Here is a 16,970-nt window from a genome sequence, read left to right as displayed (position 1 = left end):
GAAGAGGGTATGGGTGCAGGATGAGTGAAGTTCGGGTTCTGGGGCAGGGTGGATGTGGGGCAGACAGCTAACAAAGCTTGAGTGCAGGAGGTTTACAGGAATCCCTCAGTGTCTGCTAATAGCCTGCTCAACACCCTCTACCTTGCCCCAAGACCCTAACTTCTGTCATCCTGTACTCACACCCCTTCCTAGGGGCCTCTCCTTGCTCTGTTATGTCATTTTCATGGTTTCTTGTGACAGTGTATTAGGAAAAATACTTATTTGAGCCTGTCTTGCAGAATATGATGATGAACTCTGTGCAGTGTTAAGAAGATGCCCAAAGATGTCATGAATACATATGGCCAAAAATTTTAGTGTAAAATATGTACTATGGAGAGGAACAGAAATCAAAAGATTGCCACGACAGCACTCCACTAAATGGCTAAGTACCTATTATTTTTTTTTTTTTTTCAGGACACTACAATTGTTGATGCTTCCCAACTAGAGTCACAGCAAGAACAACAAATGCAGTCACAGATTATTGAAGACTTTGATTCAGATGATGGTTTCCCTGACAGCAGTGCACTTGCTGTAAGTATTTTACACATACAAATATGTGTATAATTTTTGGTTGGATGTATCACAAGTAAAAGACCAAATGTGATTATTAATATAATTTGGTACACTTTCACTTCCATGCACCACCAAGATTATATGTGCTGTCATGGCTGAAAATCTTTTCACACATTCTTCTTCTACAGCCTCTTTAATTAAGAATTCCAGTTTGTGGAAGCCTGGGACAAAATGACTGTCTCATCAAAAAGTATTTTATGTTTGTTAGTGAGCCTATTTCAGCAACTACAGATTTTTCCAATTCTCAATTTCTGATAAGCTGCACAGCAGTCAGAAATGGTGTTTGTTGACTAACCAGTGTAATTTTCATTCATACTCTTAAGGGATGTTGTGAATCCCAGGGGTCTCAAGGCTGACAACATCACTTGTGAATGTGGAAGCAATTATATTGGCAATGTCTGCTTGTGTCTGTGTATGTGCGGATGGATATGTGTGTGTGTGTGTGCGAGTGTATACCTGTCCTTTTTTCCCCTTAAGGTAAGTCTTTCCGCTCCCGGGATTGGAATGACTCCTTACCCTCTCCCTTAAAACCCACATCCTTTCGTCTTTCCCTCTCCTTCCCTCTTTCCTGAAGAAGCAACCGTTGCGAAAGCTTGAATTTTGTATGTATGTCTGTGTTTGTTTGTGTATATATAACAAAGATGATGGGACTTACCAAACAAAAGCGCTGGCAGGTCGATAGACACACAAACACAGACATACACACAAAATTCAAGCTTTCGCAACCAACGGTTGCTTCTTCAGGAAAGAGGGAAGGATGAAAGGATGTGGGTTTTAAGGGAGAGGGTAAGGAGTCATTCCAATCCCGGGAGCGGAAAGACTTACCTTAGGGGGAGAAAAGGACAGGTGTACACTCGCACACACACACATATCCATCTGCACATACACAGACACAAGCAGACATTTGTAAAGTCAAAGAGTTTGTGCATAGATGTCAGTCGAGGCGGAAGTACAGAGGCAAAGAAGTTGTTGAAAGACAGGTGAGGTATGAGCGGCGGCAACTTGAAATTAGCGAAGGTTGAGCCCTGGCGGATATCGAGAAGAGAGGATATACTGAAGGGCAAGTTCCCATCTCCGGAGTTCGGATAGGTTGGTGTTGGTAGGAAGTATCCAGATAACCCGGACGGTGTAACACTGCTCCATCGCAGCGAGGCCCTGGACGTGCAGAATATTTGTGTACAAGGAAGTGGCATCAATGGTAACAAGGATGGTTTCTGGAGGTAACAGATTGGGTAAGGATTCCAGGCTTTCGAGAAAGTGGTTGGTGTCCTTGATGAAGGATGGGAGACTGCATGTAATGGGTTGAAGGTGTTGATCTACGTAGGCAGAGATACGTTCTGTGGGGGCTTGGTAACCAGCTACAATGGGGCGGCCAGGATGTTTGGGTTTGTAAATTTTAGGAAGAAGGTAGAAGGTAAGGGTACGGGGTGTCGGTGGGTCAGGAGGTTGATGGAGTCAGGTGAAAGGTTTTGTAGGGGGCCTAAGGTTCTGAAGATTCCTTGAAGCTCTGCCTGGACATCAGGAATGGGATTACCTTGGCAAACTTTGTATGTGGTGTTGTCTGAAAGCTGACGCAGTCCCTCAGCCACATACTCCCAACGATCAAGTACCACGGTCGTGGAAACCTTGTCCGCCGGAAGAATGACGATGGATCGGTCAGCCTTCAGATCACGGGTAGCTTGGGCTTCAGCAGTAATGATAGAAAGAAACTTCCACATGGGAAAAATATATTAAAAACAAAGATACCAAGAAATACCAAGCGGGAAAGTGCCGGTAGACAGGCACAATAAATAAAACACACAAACACATATACAAAATTTCTATCTTTCGCAACCGACGGTTGCTTCTTCAGGAAAGAGCGAAGGAGAGGGAAAGACGAAAGGATGTGGGTTTTAAGGGAGAGGGTAAGGAGTCATTCCAATCCTGGGAGCGGGAAGACTTACCTTCCCTACCCTCTGGCTTCTACCCTTGTAACCACCCCCGGTGTAAAACCTGTCCTATGCACCCTCCCACCACCACCTACTCCAGTCCTGTAACCCGGAAGGTGTACACGATCAAAGGCAGAGCCACGTGTGAAAGCACCCACGTGATTTACCAACTGACTGCCTACACTGTGACGCTTTCTATGTGGGAATGACCAGCAACAAACTGTCCATTACCATGAATGGACACAGGCAGACAGTGTTTGTTGGTAATGAGGATCACCCTGTGGCCAAACATGCCTTGGTGCACGGCCAGCACATCTTGGAACAGTGTTACAACATCCGGGTTATCTGGATACTTCCCACCAACACCAACCTATGCGAACTCTGGAGATGGGAACTTTCCCTTCAGTATATACTCTCTTCTCGATATCCGCCAGGCCTCAACCTCCGCTAATTTCAAGTTGCCGCCGCTCATACCTCACCTGTCTTTCAACAACTTCTTTGCCTCTGTACTTCCGCCTCGACTGACATCTCTGCCCGTACAAGGTCTGATCCAGTCCCGGGAAGTATTCTGTTACAAGTGGGGCATTTTTGGGGTTCTTCTGTGAGAGGTTCTGGGTTTGAGGGGATGAGGAAGTGGCTCTGGTTATCTGCTTCTGTACCAGGTTGGGAGGGTAGTTGCGGGACTGGATCAGACCTTGAATGTGGCTCTCCAGCAGGGATACGACTTCCTAAAATCCTGCCCCGAAATGAGATCCATCCTTCATGAAATCCTCCCCACTCCACCAAGAGTGTCTTTCCGCCGTCCACCTAACCTTCGTAACCTCTTGGTTCATCCCTATGAAATCCCCAAACCACCTCCCCTACCCTCTGGCTCCTACCCTTGCAACCGCCCCCGGTGTAAAACCTGTCCTATGCACCCTACCACCACCACCTACTCCAGTCCTGTAACCCGGAAGGTGTACACGATCAAAGGGAGAGCCACATGTGAAAGCACCCACGTGATTTACCAACTGACCTGCCTGCACTGTGATGCTTTCTATGTGGGAATGACCAGCAACAAACTGTCCATTCGCATGAATGGACACAGGCAGACAGTGTTTGTTGGTAATGAGGATCACCCTGTGGCTAAACATGCCTTGATGCACGGCCAGCACATCTTGGCACAGTGTTACACCGTCCGAGTTATCTGGATACTTCCCACCAACACCAACCTATCCGAACTCCGGAAATAGGAACTCGCCCTTCAGTATATCCTCTCTTCTCGATATCCGCCAGGCCTCAACCTCCGCTAATTTCAAGTTGCCGCCGCTCATACCTCACCTGTCTTTCAACAACTTCTTTGCCTCTGTACTTCCGCCTCGACTGACATCTCTGCCCTTACTCTTTGCCTTTAAATATGTCTGCTTGTGTCTGTGTATGTGTGGATGGATATGTGTGTGTGTGTGCGCGCGCGAGTGTACACCTGTCCTTTTTTTCCCCTAAGGGAAGTCTTTCCGCTCCCGGGATTGGAATGACTCCTTACCCTCTCCCTTAAAACCCACATCCTTTCATTTTTCCCTCTCCTTCCCTCTTTCCTGACGAAGCAACTGCCAGTTGCGAAAGCTCGTAATTCTGTGTGTGTGTTTGTGTGTTTTGTTCATGTGCCTGTCTGCCGGCACTTTCCCGCTTGGTAAGTCTTGGAATCTTTGTTTTTAATATATATATATATATATCCTTCCCTCTTTCCTGAAGAAGCAACCGTCGGTTGCGAAAGCTAGAAATTTTGTGTATGTGTTTGTGTGTTTTATTTATTGTGCCTGTCTACCGGCGCTTTCCTGCCTGGTAAGTCTTGGAATCTTTGTTTTTAATATATTTTTATATAATCCGTATCACACTGTACAGTCTTAGTCATTGTAATTTTCATATTACCACGAAAAAGCGTTTCAAAGCAAAGCCATGCCTTCTGTTATATATATATATATATATATATATATATATATATATATTAAAAACAAAGATTCCAAGACTTATCAAGCGGGAAAACGCCGGTAGACAGGCACAATAAATAAAACACACAAACAAATACACAAAATTTCTAGCTTTCGCAACCGACGGTTGCTTCTTCAGGAAAGAGGGAAGGAGAGGGAAAGACGAAAGGATGTGGGTTTTAAGGGAGAGGGTAAGGAGTCATTCCAGTCCCGGGAGCGGAAAGACTTACCTTAGGGGGAAAAAAGGACAGGTGTACACTCGCACACACGCACATATCCATCCGCACATACCGGCGCTTTCCCGCTTGGTAAGTCTTGGAATCTTTGTTTTTAATATATTTTTCCCATGTGGAAGTTTCTTTCTATATTCAGATCTCAAAAAGCCTATTCAGGAAGTTGATGCCTCTATTCAAATGGAGGGTAATAGTGGTGTGTCCTGTAGCAATGCTGGGGTTATAAATGCAAAAAGAAAAAATGAGACAACAACAGTTATTTGAAATGCATTTATGTAACTCAGTGAGCTGTCACATATAATTTCAGCCCGATCCCAAGTGAATTTTATAGGTGTCCTGTTTCATAACCAAGGCCATTATATTGTAGTCACTGATAGGGACAGTAGCAGTTTTGTGTGAGTTGTGCTGGCATGTGTGTGTGTGTGTGTGTGTGTGTGTGTGTGTGTGTGTGTGTGTGTGAGAGAGAGAGAGAGAGAGAGAGAGAGAGAGAGAGAGAGAGAGAGAGAACATGTGCGCAATTTCAGGAGAAGGACTTAATTATATGGAAGCTTACATGATTAGTAGTCTTTGTATAGTGCCTGTCTGCAACCTTATGCCTCTTCAATTTGATTAGCAATCTGTCCTTTCCATATTTTTCTTATTCCATCCTGGACTTTTCATTGTTTTATTAAATTTAACAATTGTTTTGTTACAGATGATTGATGATGGTGATTCCCATAATATAAAAGAAAATGGCACTGAGAAAGGTTTTGAAGACAATATAACAAGTAATATTGCAGCATGTGAACCTAAAGTCCCTGAGCTACCTTTGGAAAAACCGGATCCAACAGACAGGAATTTCAGGTTTGTGGCTGATGTACCTTTTGCTGCAAAATGGACTTTTGAAACATACAATTAAAGGTATTAATTACATAAAAAACTGAAAAAAATGTCCATGTAACTTGTTGTGAACATGCAATGGAAAAATTGGTAAAGATGGAAGACTAGCAACTTACAGCTCATATATGCTGCAGGCTTTGACTGTAATTTGTGTTTAAAATACCATTCATAAGCATGACTTCATGTTTGTACTTGGTTGTGTTTTATTACAGAATATTTTAACAGTGAAACAACCTGAAGTTAAACAATGCTTTGTTAGTCAAAATTTGTGGCTTTTAATTTATTCTTCACTTTGTTTCTACATGTGGCATGTATTTTACATAGAAAATAATTAGAGTAATTTTTTTAGAGTTTTGGTTTAAGGGATCTGGTGTGTTAATCCATGTATCTGTGTTGAATGCTTAATATTTATCTGCCTCTACTTCCCTGGATCCCATTTCACTTACCAAGGGGCCCACCTGAAGTTATTTTCACATATGTTGATTACTCTGCATCAAAGGTAACATGTTGTGTCTTCCCTACCAAGAAACCCTCAATCCATTTACAGATTTTATCACTTGTCTTTCCTTTTCATCCATATGATAAGTCTCCCTGACATTGGATTCTGGGCAACTTTTCTCATCTCTCCCCATTTCGTAAATCTTGTTGATCCTTTTCCTCCACCCCTCTTCTTTCTCCTTCAACCCTGCTGCCAGAAGAAGAAGAAGAAAAAGAAGAAGAAGAAGAAGCCACTGTCTTTGGAAGCTTGTTAATTTCTATACCTTTATATTTGTGTTCTTTTGCTGCCTCTTATTGAGTAGTTTTTTTAATCCCCCCCAAATCGAGTTACATTATATTTTCTGTCACAAATCTTGTTTGGTATCCCATACATTTATTATTTTGTTAATAAATAATAGTGTGGCACTCAGATTATTTTTGGAAGTCAAGAAATACTGCATCCACTTTATTGCCGTGACCTGTGGTGTATATGGCGTTGCATGAAAAAGAATGAGTTGGTCTTCACATGACTGGTGTTCTCGAAATCCATTCTCGTTGGTGTGGAGGAGGTCATTCTCTGTGAGATATCTTAATGCACTGGAACCCAGAATATTATCTCAGATTTTACACCACATGGGTGTCAGTGATGTTGGATGATAGTTTTGTGGATCAATTCTGCTACCCTTATTATAGACAAGTGTGACATGCACTTTCTTTCAACCATGGGGCACAGTTTTTTTAAGGGATCTATAGTATATTTGGTTAACTTCTGTGTTGAATTTGATAGGAATTAATTCAGGACCATGGCCCATGTTTAATTTTAGTGATTTCAGCTGTTTCTTAGTGCCACTGACAGTAATATCTGTACAGCTTATTTCTTTAATGGTACAAGAATTAAACTAGGGCAGTGGTACTTCTGTATCTTCCTCTGTAAAGGAACATTTGAAAACAGAGTTCAGAATTTCTGCTTTTGCTTTGCTATTGTCATTGTCAGTTTCTGTATAATCCAAGCGTGCCAGGAAAATAAGTTTTTCAGTGTTTCTCTGTTTATAGTCTTGTGTTTTGTTTTACAACTCTTGATAAGTAATCATTGCTTCTGTAGAAGTTTGCTGAACATGTGCATCTTTCAATTTCTTTTAGTTGTCCCTTTGTACCATGATAATCATTGTCGCTACAGCTGCCTCACGGTCATAGATACCAGTTTAAAACATCAAAAGGATCGGGTCTTTTTGCTGCCATTAAGTGTAATATACTTCATTCATGAGTGGGCTTCTGAACTATTGTTCCAAATAATTTTCAGAGAAAGCATTTAGTTAACTGATTCCACACCACATCTGGGTAGAGCAACTTCTTAATTATGAATGAAAATCATTCAGTCTTACTTCACAGGATATTGTCATGCCCACCTCTTACAAACTACAATTATCTTCACTGATCTTTCAACGTTTAAAGTCTCCTACAATAATGGCAATATGACTGAGGAACATATGTCCTAGCAAACTGAAGCTTTCTTTAAAGCTTTTGGTTACATTTTTGGAGTGAGCGATGGTCAATAGGATCCAATCATATATTTAAGGTCACCATTTCTTGGCAAAAAAGTCTTCAAACAGTTTCAATTTATGTCTCTTGTGTATTAACACTGCAAATATACCACTTTAGTTTCCCATTAGTCTATCCATTTGTATATACTTTGATTTATCCCAAAAATCTCACTACTGTCAATTTGGGTTTTAGCATCATTTTTGAGTTTTATGTGAACTCCACTGCTTTTTAGGAGCACTTTGAACTTTGTCACTCAGTTGTGAATGCTTCAAGAGTTAAGAACTTGGATTTTAATAGTCTCATCTATGTGTGCCATTTCTTTGAGTCTTACTCTGATGCTAAAACAAATTCTTATCTTTCATAATGGTTTATAATATCATTGTCTGTAGGTACAGTTATGTGATTCAATTATGATTCGAGGTTGGTTTATATATAACACAGAGCTTCTCGTTTTAACTTTTTCAGAGGAACATCATGGATAATAAACTTAAGACAAAACTGTTTTTATACTTACTGCAGATATGGGGGGCATTACTAGATTACTCCATAATCAATAAAAATGGAGTAAACTTAATTTTTATATAGAGCCCCATACTTTATTTTGCACATTGTGATTCTGTCAATACAAAATTATATGGAATTACACCTCTTTTACACTGATGTTTTTTTGGAATTAGCTTTACATGATGATGTCCGATGTCCATTATGAGGAACATCATGGGGACTTTTCTAAAGACTAACTATTTTTTGACTATGTGAGCCTTCATCTGCACATTATTACTGGTTATTAAGATGAGTGTGTGCTGCAATGACATCGGTAATGTAGTAAGAAATTGGCAGAAAAGTTTGTAGGGGGACTATGTTTGTTCCGCATTAAATTATGTGTAATGCAGCAAAATATAGCATTTATTCTGATGAATATGAAACTGAAGTCTTATTTTGTTATGGCAGCATGTGTTAAATGTGATTAATTAATTATCCTGATGTTACGATTAATAATTGGTGACACTGTTTGTACTGAGTTATTTTGACCTTCTGCTTTACCTGAGAGATAGCTGTATTACTTTAAGAAGCTGCTTATAAAAAGCGATATTAAGTTTGCAGCGCTTTTGCGTTTTAGGTTTGTTGGGATGTGCTTGTGGAAGCTGTCTACCACATACTGTATTACCTTACTTTCAATTAATGGTGGCCTTGACTGTCAATATATAATAGAAATTTCGAGTGTAAATTCAAAAAAGGAACCAGTTAGTTGATATTACATGCATAAGTGGATACTTTTGTAAGTAAATGTATGTTTAGAATAGAAGTTGAGTGTATTGTAACACACAATTTCAAGTCATTGACTTAATGTACAGGAGACAAAAAAAAAAAAAAAACACAACTGGTTACCAATTTTCCTTATAATATCAGTAATATAATAAATACACAGTGCTGAATAATTAATTAATCAATTATTAATTCTTTGTCAAAAGTAACAAACTTTTACTAATTAACAATCCTACATACTTGCTCTCTCCTGCTCAAATTCTCAGATTGTTGTTCATGAACTATTATACTGAATAGTAACTTTTCTTTGCTAGTTTCTTGTATAAGGTTTTATTCAGTTTTTTTCTAAATTTATGATGAGCAAGTATCTTCCTTTCACTTTGTTATCAATTTTCATAGCAGTACACTGTGGAGTTTGAGCATAAAGTTTTAAGCGGTGAGTGGGCAGCATAAAATTATTTTCATTTCTGGTGTTGTAAACCTGTTGAAAATAATTTGCTACAAATAAATTAGGATTACTATGTATAAAGATAATCAAGTCAGATATGAGGAAACACTTTATATACTTAGATTTTATAGGACTGGGCGACATGATTTTATTTGCCCTACATTGTCCATATTTCCTAGGATAGTTTCCAAGAATGGTTTTCTGAAGTTTTAATATCCGACACACATGGTTTGAGTTACCCCAAAATTCAATTCCATGCCTTATTACTGACTCGATGTAGATATGATATAGTGCTTTTCTAAGTCCATATGTGTAGCATTGCAGAATATCCTCACTGCAAATGCTAGGCTATTTAATTTATTTGCAAGGTACTGTATATGTGAGCTCCATGATAGATTTTTATCGAATTGCATTCTTGGGAATTTCACACAGCTAGCTTCCTGGAAATCCTGGTTTCTGTGACTGATCTGAATACCTTTCAATTTTGCTTGTTTTGTTTTAAGCTGCATTAACTGAGTCTTTTCAATTTTTAATTTTTACCTGTTTAAATCAAACTAAGTGTCTAATTTTTCTATATTGTTTAATACAGTTTGGGTAATTTTGTCAGTGCTGTTACTTTCAATGATTACAGATGTCATCTGCAATTAAAACTGAGTGACAGTCAATATTAAGTGGTAGATCATTTACGTAAAACAGAGACAGAATGGGACCTCAGACAGAACCTTTGAAATGATTTTCTATTTTGAAGTGTAATTTCCTCTCTCTGATGATATAATCACTCTTTTATCTTTGGTTGGTTAGGTAGGACTTAAACCATTCTAATACTGTGCCCCCAATTTCATACTTTTCCAGTTTACAAATTAGGAAGGAGTGGTTCACACTAACAAGGTCCTTTGATAGGTCACAAAAAATACCTGTGGCTTGCAGTATGTTGTCTAGAGGAGAGTTACTTTTATCTATAAATTGGTGTGTAGCAGATACTGTGGTTTTGCTTTTTGAAATCCATACAGATTTTATTTTATTATTTTAAATTTTTCTGTGAAATTTTGAGTATGTATGGTGACTACCTTTTCAAATAGTTTTGACAGTGATGGAAGAAGAGAGATTGTTCTTTAGTGCCTTTTTTGAATAGTGGCTTAACTACTGCCTACTTAAGTGTGTCTGGAAAGTAACCTTCTTGAAGGAACTGGTTAACTATTATTGATTGGGGCTGTGAAATTATTTTAGAGACTGTTTTTAACACTTTTGTTGGTAGCCCATCCTATCGCATCCTGCTGTTGTTTTACTTTTTAGTGATTGTATTATATTTTCTATATCTTTCACAGTAGCTTTGGTAAATTACTGAAAAGTTCACCATCAGATTGATCACTTTTAAAGAAAATTACCCAGTTGAGGAGGTATGTGCAGTCAGGTGGTTAGAGGTTTGATGCAGAAGGGGGGGGGGGGGGGGGACATGGAAAAGGAAAGAAGTAAAAAGATGGGTGCATTGGTGTATGGGTAAGGATAATGACTAGCAAAGGTTGAGGCAAAGCAGTAGACCTGCAATCCACATAAAAAATATTATATGTTTTCTTTGATCTCTTAGTGGATTCACACTAACTTCATTTGATTTTCGCCTTTCACTATCGATGTACTCCGTCAGATTTCATCTCGTTTCCTCTTATTTTATCCTTTTCGTGATTTTTCCCATGTATTTGGGTGTATTTTTGTGAATCTTTTCGGAAGTAATTCTATGTTATTTGTGCTTATTTTCACGTTTTTTTTTTCCCTACCACCTTGGATCCTAGAACCTTCCATCTATGTCATGGGGATGGCTAACATTGCTATAAGCACCTCTCTCAGCAAAGGGACTTACAGAGTTAATCAGACTCCTTATTTGTTGTGGAGAAAAATGCAGAAATGTTTCCTTATCCCTAGCCAGAAACGAGTCCTTCATACTGTTTCTGCATTTTTGCTTGGCTCATGGAGTCCCCCCAAATGGCCTTACTGTCAAATTACCCATCTCCGGTTGCCACCCTTTCTTCCACGATGACCTCCATCTGTTCAGAGTCCACCAGTCCTTAGCCCTCACCAACATGGTCAGTTCAGTGCAAGCCTCCTTGCAATATCTTCTCTCCATCCATAAAATTCTCCTGCTATGCAATCCCAAATTTCTGGATCCCATAACATACATTGAAACTCTTTCCCTCCTGGAACTAGAGCAACATGCACAATGGCACCTCAAAAAACTCTTCCTAATTCTGCCTCGGACTGAGTGTCCACCGCCTCTACAACAACAATAACTAAACCTCCCTCATATCCCCTCGTAACTGACAAACCCTGTCTTGCAGACCTGCTACATTTACCTCACCCTCGAAAACTCACTCCCACCACCACACGCAATCCAGAACCTAACCCAACGCGAAACACAAGTCATTAAATTTCCCTCCAAAAGCTTTAGCCCTGCAGAAATATCAGTCCATTCCTAAGGCCTCACCTTTTGCGTCACTCTCAAATTTAATCATGCAGGACTTGTTAAAGGCCTTCTCTCTTTCTCGTGGCCCCTACAGAGGAAACTTTTTCGCCACGAATCCTACAAATCAGACTCAACCAAAGACCAACCCTGCCTAACTCGGTTGCTCCTTCATCCAACCATGATCCACCCCCACTGCCCCCAAATCACCTCCTGTTAACTTTCCAGAATTTATTGACCCCAAACCTTGCGTCACCATCATTCCCCAAATCCCTGAACATGCAAACTAACCTTACTTCTGCAGAAAGAACTGTAGTGCACCATCTTGAAACTGATACTGGTCTTATAATCCTACCTGTGAATAAAGGCTCCCACCAATGTTGTTTTGAATCACAAAGATTATCTGGAAGAGGGAGTCTGTCTGCTGTCGGATACATCCACCATACAAACCTTGCCATAGTGACCTCATTCCACAAATCCAGCAGGATCTCCAGTCACTCCTCAAATCCTTAGGCCCTTCCCTGAATCTCTGCTCGGTATCCATCTCTCTCCTCACCCCTACCACTCCCTGCACTCCTACCTGCTACATGCTTCCTAAAGTCCATAAATCCAACCACACAGGATGCCCCATTGTGGCTGGTTACTGTGCCCCCACTGAAAGAATCTCTACTCTCGTAGACCAACATCTTCAGCCTATTGCCCGCAACCTGCTCTCCTATATAAAAGATACCAACCATTTCCTCCATTGACTCTCCACAATTCTCCATCTACATCTATACTCTGCAAACCTCTGTGAGGTAGATGGCACAGGGTAGCGTAAGGAATACAGGAATTGCTTGAATACCTCTGTGCGTGCAATAATTATTGTAACCTTATCCTCAAGACCCTGTATGGGCGATATTTAGGGGGTTAGAGCATATCCTTAGGGTAATCATTGTAAGCTGGTTCTTGAAACTTTATGAATAGACTTTCTTGGGATGGTTCGAGAGGCTGCCATTTCAGTTCCTTCAGTACCTCTGTGACATGGATTAAACAAACCTGTGACCATTCATGCTCCCCTTCTTGGTAAACTTTCAATATCCGCTGTTAGTCCTATCTGGTATGGGTCCCAGACACTAAGCAATATTCTAGGATGGGTCACTCTAGTGATTTGTAAAGAATCTCTTTTGTAGATTGATTGCCCTTCCCCAGTATTCTACCAATAAACCGAAGTCTACCACCTGCTTTACCCATGACCCAACCTATGTGATCATTCCATTTCATATGCCTACAGACTATCACACCAGGTATTTGTATGAGCTGCCAGATTTGAACAGCGACTCACTGATATTACTTTCATAGGACACAACATTTTTTCATTTTGTGAAGTGCACAGTTTAACATTTGTGAACATTTAGGGCAAGTTGCTGATATTTGCACCATGTTGAAATCTTCCAAGATCTGACTGAATATTTATGCAGCTTCTCACAACTAGTACTTCATTATAATACTGCATCATCTGCAAAAAGCCTGATTTTTACTATTAACGTTGTCTGCGAGGTATTAACACACAACATGAACAGGATGGGTCCCAACACAGTTCCCTGGGGCACACCCAAAGTTACTTTTACATCTGACAATGACTCTCCAGCCAAGATAACATGTTGTGTCCTCCCTACCAAAACGTCCTCAGGTCAGACACAAATTTCACTTGGTACACCATATGATTATACTTCTGACAATAAGTGTAGGTGCGGTACTGAGTCTAATGCTTTTTGTAAGTCGAGAATCACGGATCTACCTGGTTGCTTTGATCCAAAGCTTTCAGTATGTTATGTAAGAAAAGTGCAAGCTGGGTTTCACATGATCGATATTTTTGAAAACCATGCTGGTTGGCTTTGAGGATGTCATTCTGTTCCTTTACCTCATGGTGCCCTGCTCATCACTACTGTTGCTACCTCTCGTTATACTAACATCCCTAATGCTCGTGGCCTTACCTGTATTGCTCACTATCTTTTCCTAATGCTTGATAGATTCCAAATCGACAACCACCTACCTAGTTGCCATGAGCAGCTGTATCCTCACCCACAATTACTTGTCTTATGAAAGCATTAGCTACAAACAAATCTGGGGTATGGCTACGACAGCTGCATGGCATCATCCTACGCCAACCTATTCATGGGCCGTGTAGAGGAATCCTTCCTAAACCTCAGGAGTGGTGCCAAGCGGGCACAGACCACAAACGAAATGCCAAACGCAGGTCCGGCCCCAGACAGCCTCCATGGCCACAGATGGTGGATGAGCCGGGTGTGGACCTTTATGGGAGCACCAGGGAAGGGCCAAAACCTCAGGAGCAGCACAAGGCGGACGCGGACCGCAAATGGAACGCCCGACGCAGGATGGGCCTCAGCAGATGTGCTACAGATGGCGACCAAGTCGGGTGCGGACGTCCTAGGCAACACCGGGGAAGAGACAACACCTTACAAGCAGTGTCAGGCGGGCGCAGGTGACAAACAGAGCGCCCAGCACTCTCTGAGCATAAATACTGGACAAGGTCCTCCAATACGGCAGTCTCAGGTAGCACCTAAAGAAGGCAACGAGTTATATGGCCGAAATATTGTGCCAGAGCGACACACACATCTGACAGTAGACCCAATTATTCCATATGTCAAGTCTTTTAATTCTTCTTTGCCATTTACGATTTCTTTGGTGATCCATTTCCTAATATGTATTACATTTATCTCTCTGCGGACCTCTAGGCAAGCAGTGTCTAGGTGAGTTAAGGTTGAACTGAAAGTTTTCCTGATATCTTTTCCATCATTCCTTATCTGAGAAACATTTCCAGTCTGTTGAAATTTTTAGTGTTGTGACCAGACAAAGCTACTTCGTCTGGCAATAATTGTGTGTTCTGTGATTGTTGGAGAAGAGCTCATCTAGAACAGATGAAATATTAGTTCACTTTGTTACATAACTGAATAAAATATTTACTTAATTTTCACACACTTCTTTGCCACAGGAGGACTGGATCATTTACAACTGTCATGGGCTAGCAAAGCATCACTTGATGCACTAATTAACAATCTGTTCTCTTGCAGTACAAAATTCAAAATTTACTAAAGTTGAAGTTCGTCAGAAATTTCAACTTCAGCTGTCACTGTCCTACACAATGATGTTGACTGCTGTAGCTGAGGTCTTGAACAGGGGGCTGATCTCCTCCAAGCTCGGCTCTGTATTGACCTCAGTGCAAGGCACTAAAGTGCTGGGGAACAGGCATGGACTTCAGAGCACTTCCCATACCTCATTGTGGATTGCCGTGAGCCCCCTCTAATGCCTGTGGTATCAATATGCATTGCTGACTTTTGTGTGGCACTGTGATCTCTGGATGATACCACAGCCAGCATTTGTCAGTCAACAGTCTACAATTACATTTCCAGTTTCAGTATTCTTTTTTTGTGTCTCAGTTAACTGACATTGGTGATCTGAAGCGAACTACTATTAAGCATGGGAATTCTTTAATAGCTTTGCTTGTTAGTGTTTCAAGTTGTATTAGGAAATCTTTTATCGTAGATCATGGAGAGCAATATATGCCTAACACTAAATGTTTCTCCTACTGAAAATTTGAACTGCTGCTGCTTCAAAACACTTTTTTCTACAGTTCGCAACAGCCATAGAACACATTTGCTTGTACTGCTATCCACATACAGTGCTACCCTATCACTTATATATGTTCAGTTCTATAAAAATATGACTTTTTATGACAACACTGACAATTGTACATTTTTATTTCATTTTCAGTCAGTCCATGCTCAATCATTATGAGAATGTTTGGTAACTTTTGTAAGTGTTCAAGACATCAGGCATGAGTCAATAATCTCACAATTAGTGACACTTTCTTCACTTGTATATGTAGTGATCATTATAAGCTGCGAATGGACATTCAGTGCGGGTTTTTTTCCCCTTCTATTATAGGAATAAGGAATTTGACAACACAGATGATAACATATTAGCAGCATGGGCATCAATGACAGATAATATAAAACAAGAATCAGAAGCAGCTGCTGTCAGCATTTCAGGCTCTGAATTACCACTTGTTACAAATGGCAGCAACAAAGAGGTAAGTTTTGTGAAGGACCAGAGATAAATATTTTTTGTAGAATGTTTATTGTGATGAGTTGTGGAGCCTCTGGAGATAACTGTGTTTATTGTTGTAGGTCACAGAATTTAAGGAAGAGTTTTTTTTAAATATGTTTTACTGGTTTTATATTCCCAAATATTTATAAACTCACAGCATCTCAAATTCTCTGTCACATTTGACAGTATTTAGTAAGTCTCTAAGCCCCTTTAAACAATAAAATTTGTTCTTGCATGATAAACTAAATTCTGAAAACGGATTTGTTTTAAACACATTGTTTAATTTGCAGGTGCTTCGTTTCTTTTGGCTGGATGCCTATGAAGAACCATTCAAACAACCAGGTGTAGTGTATCTCTTTGGAAAAGTGTTCATTCAGTCTGCAAAGACATATGTGAGCTGCTGTGTCAGTGTCAAGAATATAGAGAGAAAAATATATCTCTTACCTCGAGAAGAAGTTAGTAGTATTTATGAATGGCATTTCTGTTTTATTTGTTTAAAAATTCCTCCTCATCATGTAAGATACAAGACTGCTACAGTTTCTAAGGAATTATTTGTTGTAAAATATAAGTGTAGAGCTTCTACCTGAGCTTGAACTGTCATTACATGTGACATGTTAGATTCAAATTTATCAACTCAGTGTCAGTTGACAAGCAGCCAGAATGCAGAAACTGCGCAGCCCATATGGAGCTCCATGGAAAGGACATTCATAAATGTTTTTGAAAAGTAGGAGGAACAAATGCAGAAGTCTGTCGACTCAAATGATGCTTACTTTGAGGGTAATTTCCACCAACTGAACTGATGTTGTAAGTACACTACTCTGATTTGTGGCACCAGTCTTGTTTCATTTGTCGGATGCTTTAGAGAACATTTTTCAACAGAGCCTGGGACTATCTCCATAGTAAAATGCCTTGTATTGCCACTGAACTGACTGAGTAGTGTAAAACATGTTATAGCATAAAGACCGGTTTAAAAAGTGCCTTGACAAACAGTAACCTAATAATGTGAGCAGTCATGTTCCTTTTGTGTTGAGGTGTCATCTCACGATGATGCTTAGT

At 40.2% G+C, this 16,970-nt stretch overlaps 1 protein-coding gene across 2 annotated transcripts in view; it reads left to right on the top strand.

Moving 5' to 3' along the window:
- LOC126335359 (DNA polymerase alpha catalytic subunit) overlaps positions 1–16,970 on the top strand; it is a 253,333-nt gene that overhangs the window by 38,702 nt on the left and 197,661 nt on the right. For both annotated transcript variants that reach the window (XM_049998549.1, XM_049998550.1), the window contains 4 exons: positions 454–570; positions 5,435–5,583; positions 15,753–15,897; positions 16,205–16,369. In XM_049998549.1, the coding sequence (XP_049854506.1) occupies positions 454–570; positions 5,435–5,583; positions 15,753–15,897; positions 16,205–16,369 (576 nt within the window). The remainder of the gene's footprint in view (positions 1–453; positions 571–5,434; positions 5,584–15,752; positions 15,898–16,204; positions 16,370–16,970) is intronic.

The sequence above is a fragment of the Schistocerca gregaria genome, chromosome 2 (assembly GCF_023897955.1).
Source record: "Schistocerca gregaria isolate iqSchGreg1 chromosome 2, iqSchGreg1.2, whole genome shotgun sequence".
NCBI classification, from domain to species: domain Eukaryota; kingdom Metazoa; phylum Arthropoda; class Insecta; order Orthoptera; family Acrididae; genus Schistocerca; species Schistocerca gregaria.
The sequence above is the reverse complement of the archived record's forward strand: the minus strand, read 5'-3'. Positions and strand labels throughout refer to the sequence as shown.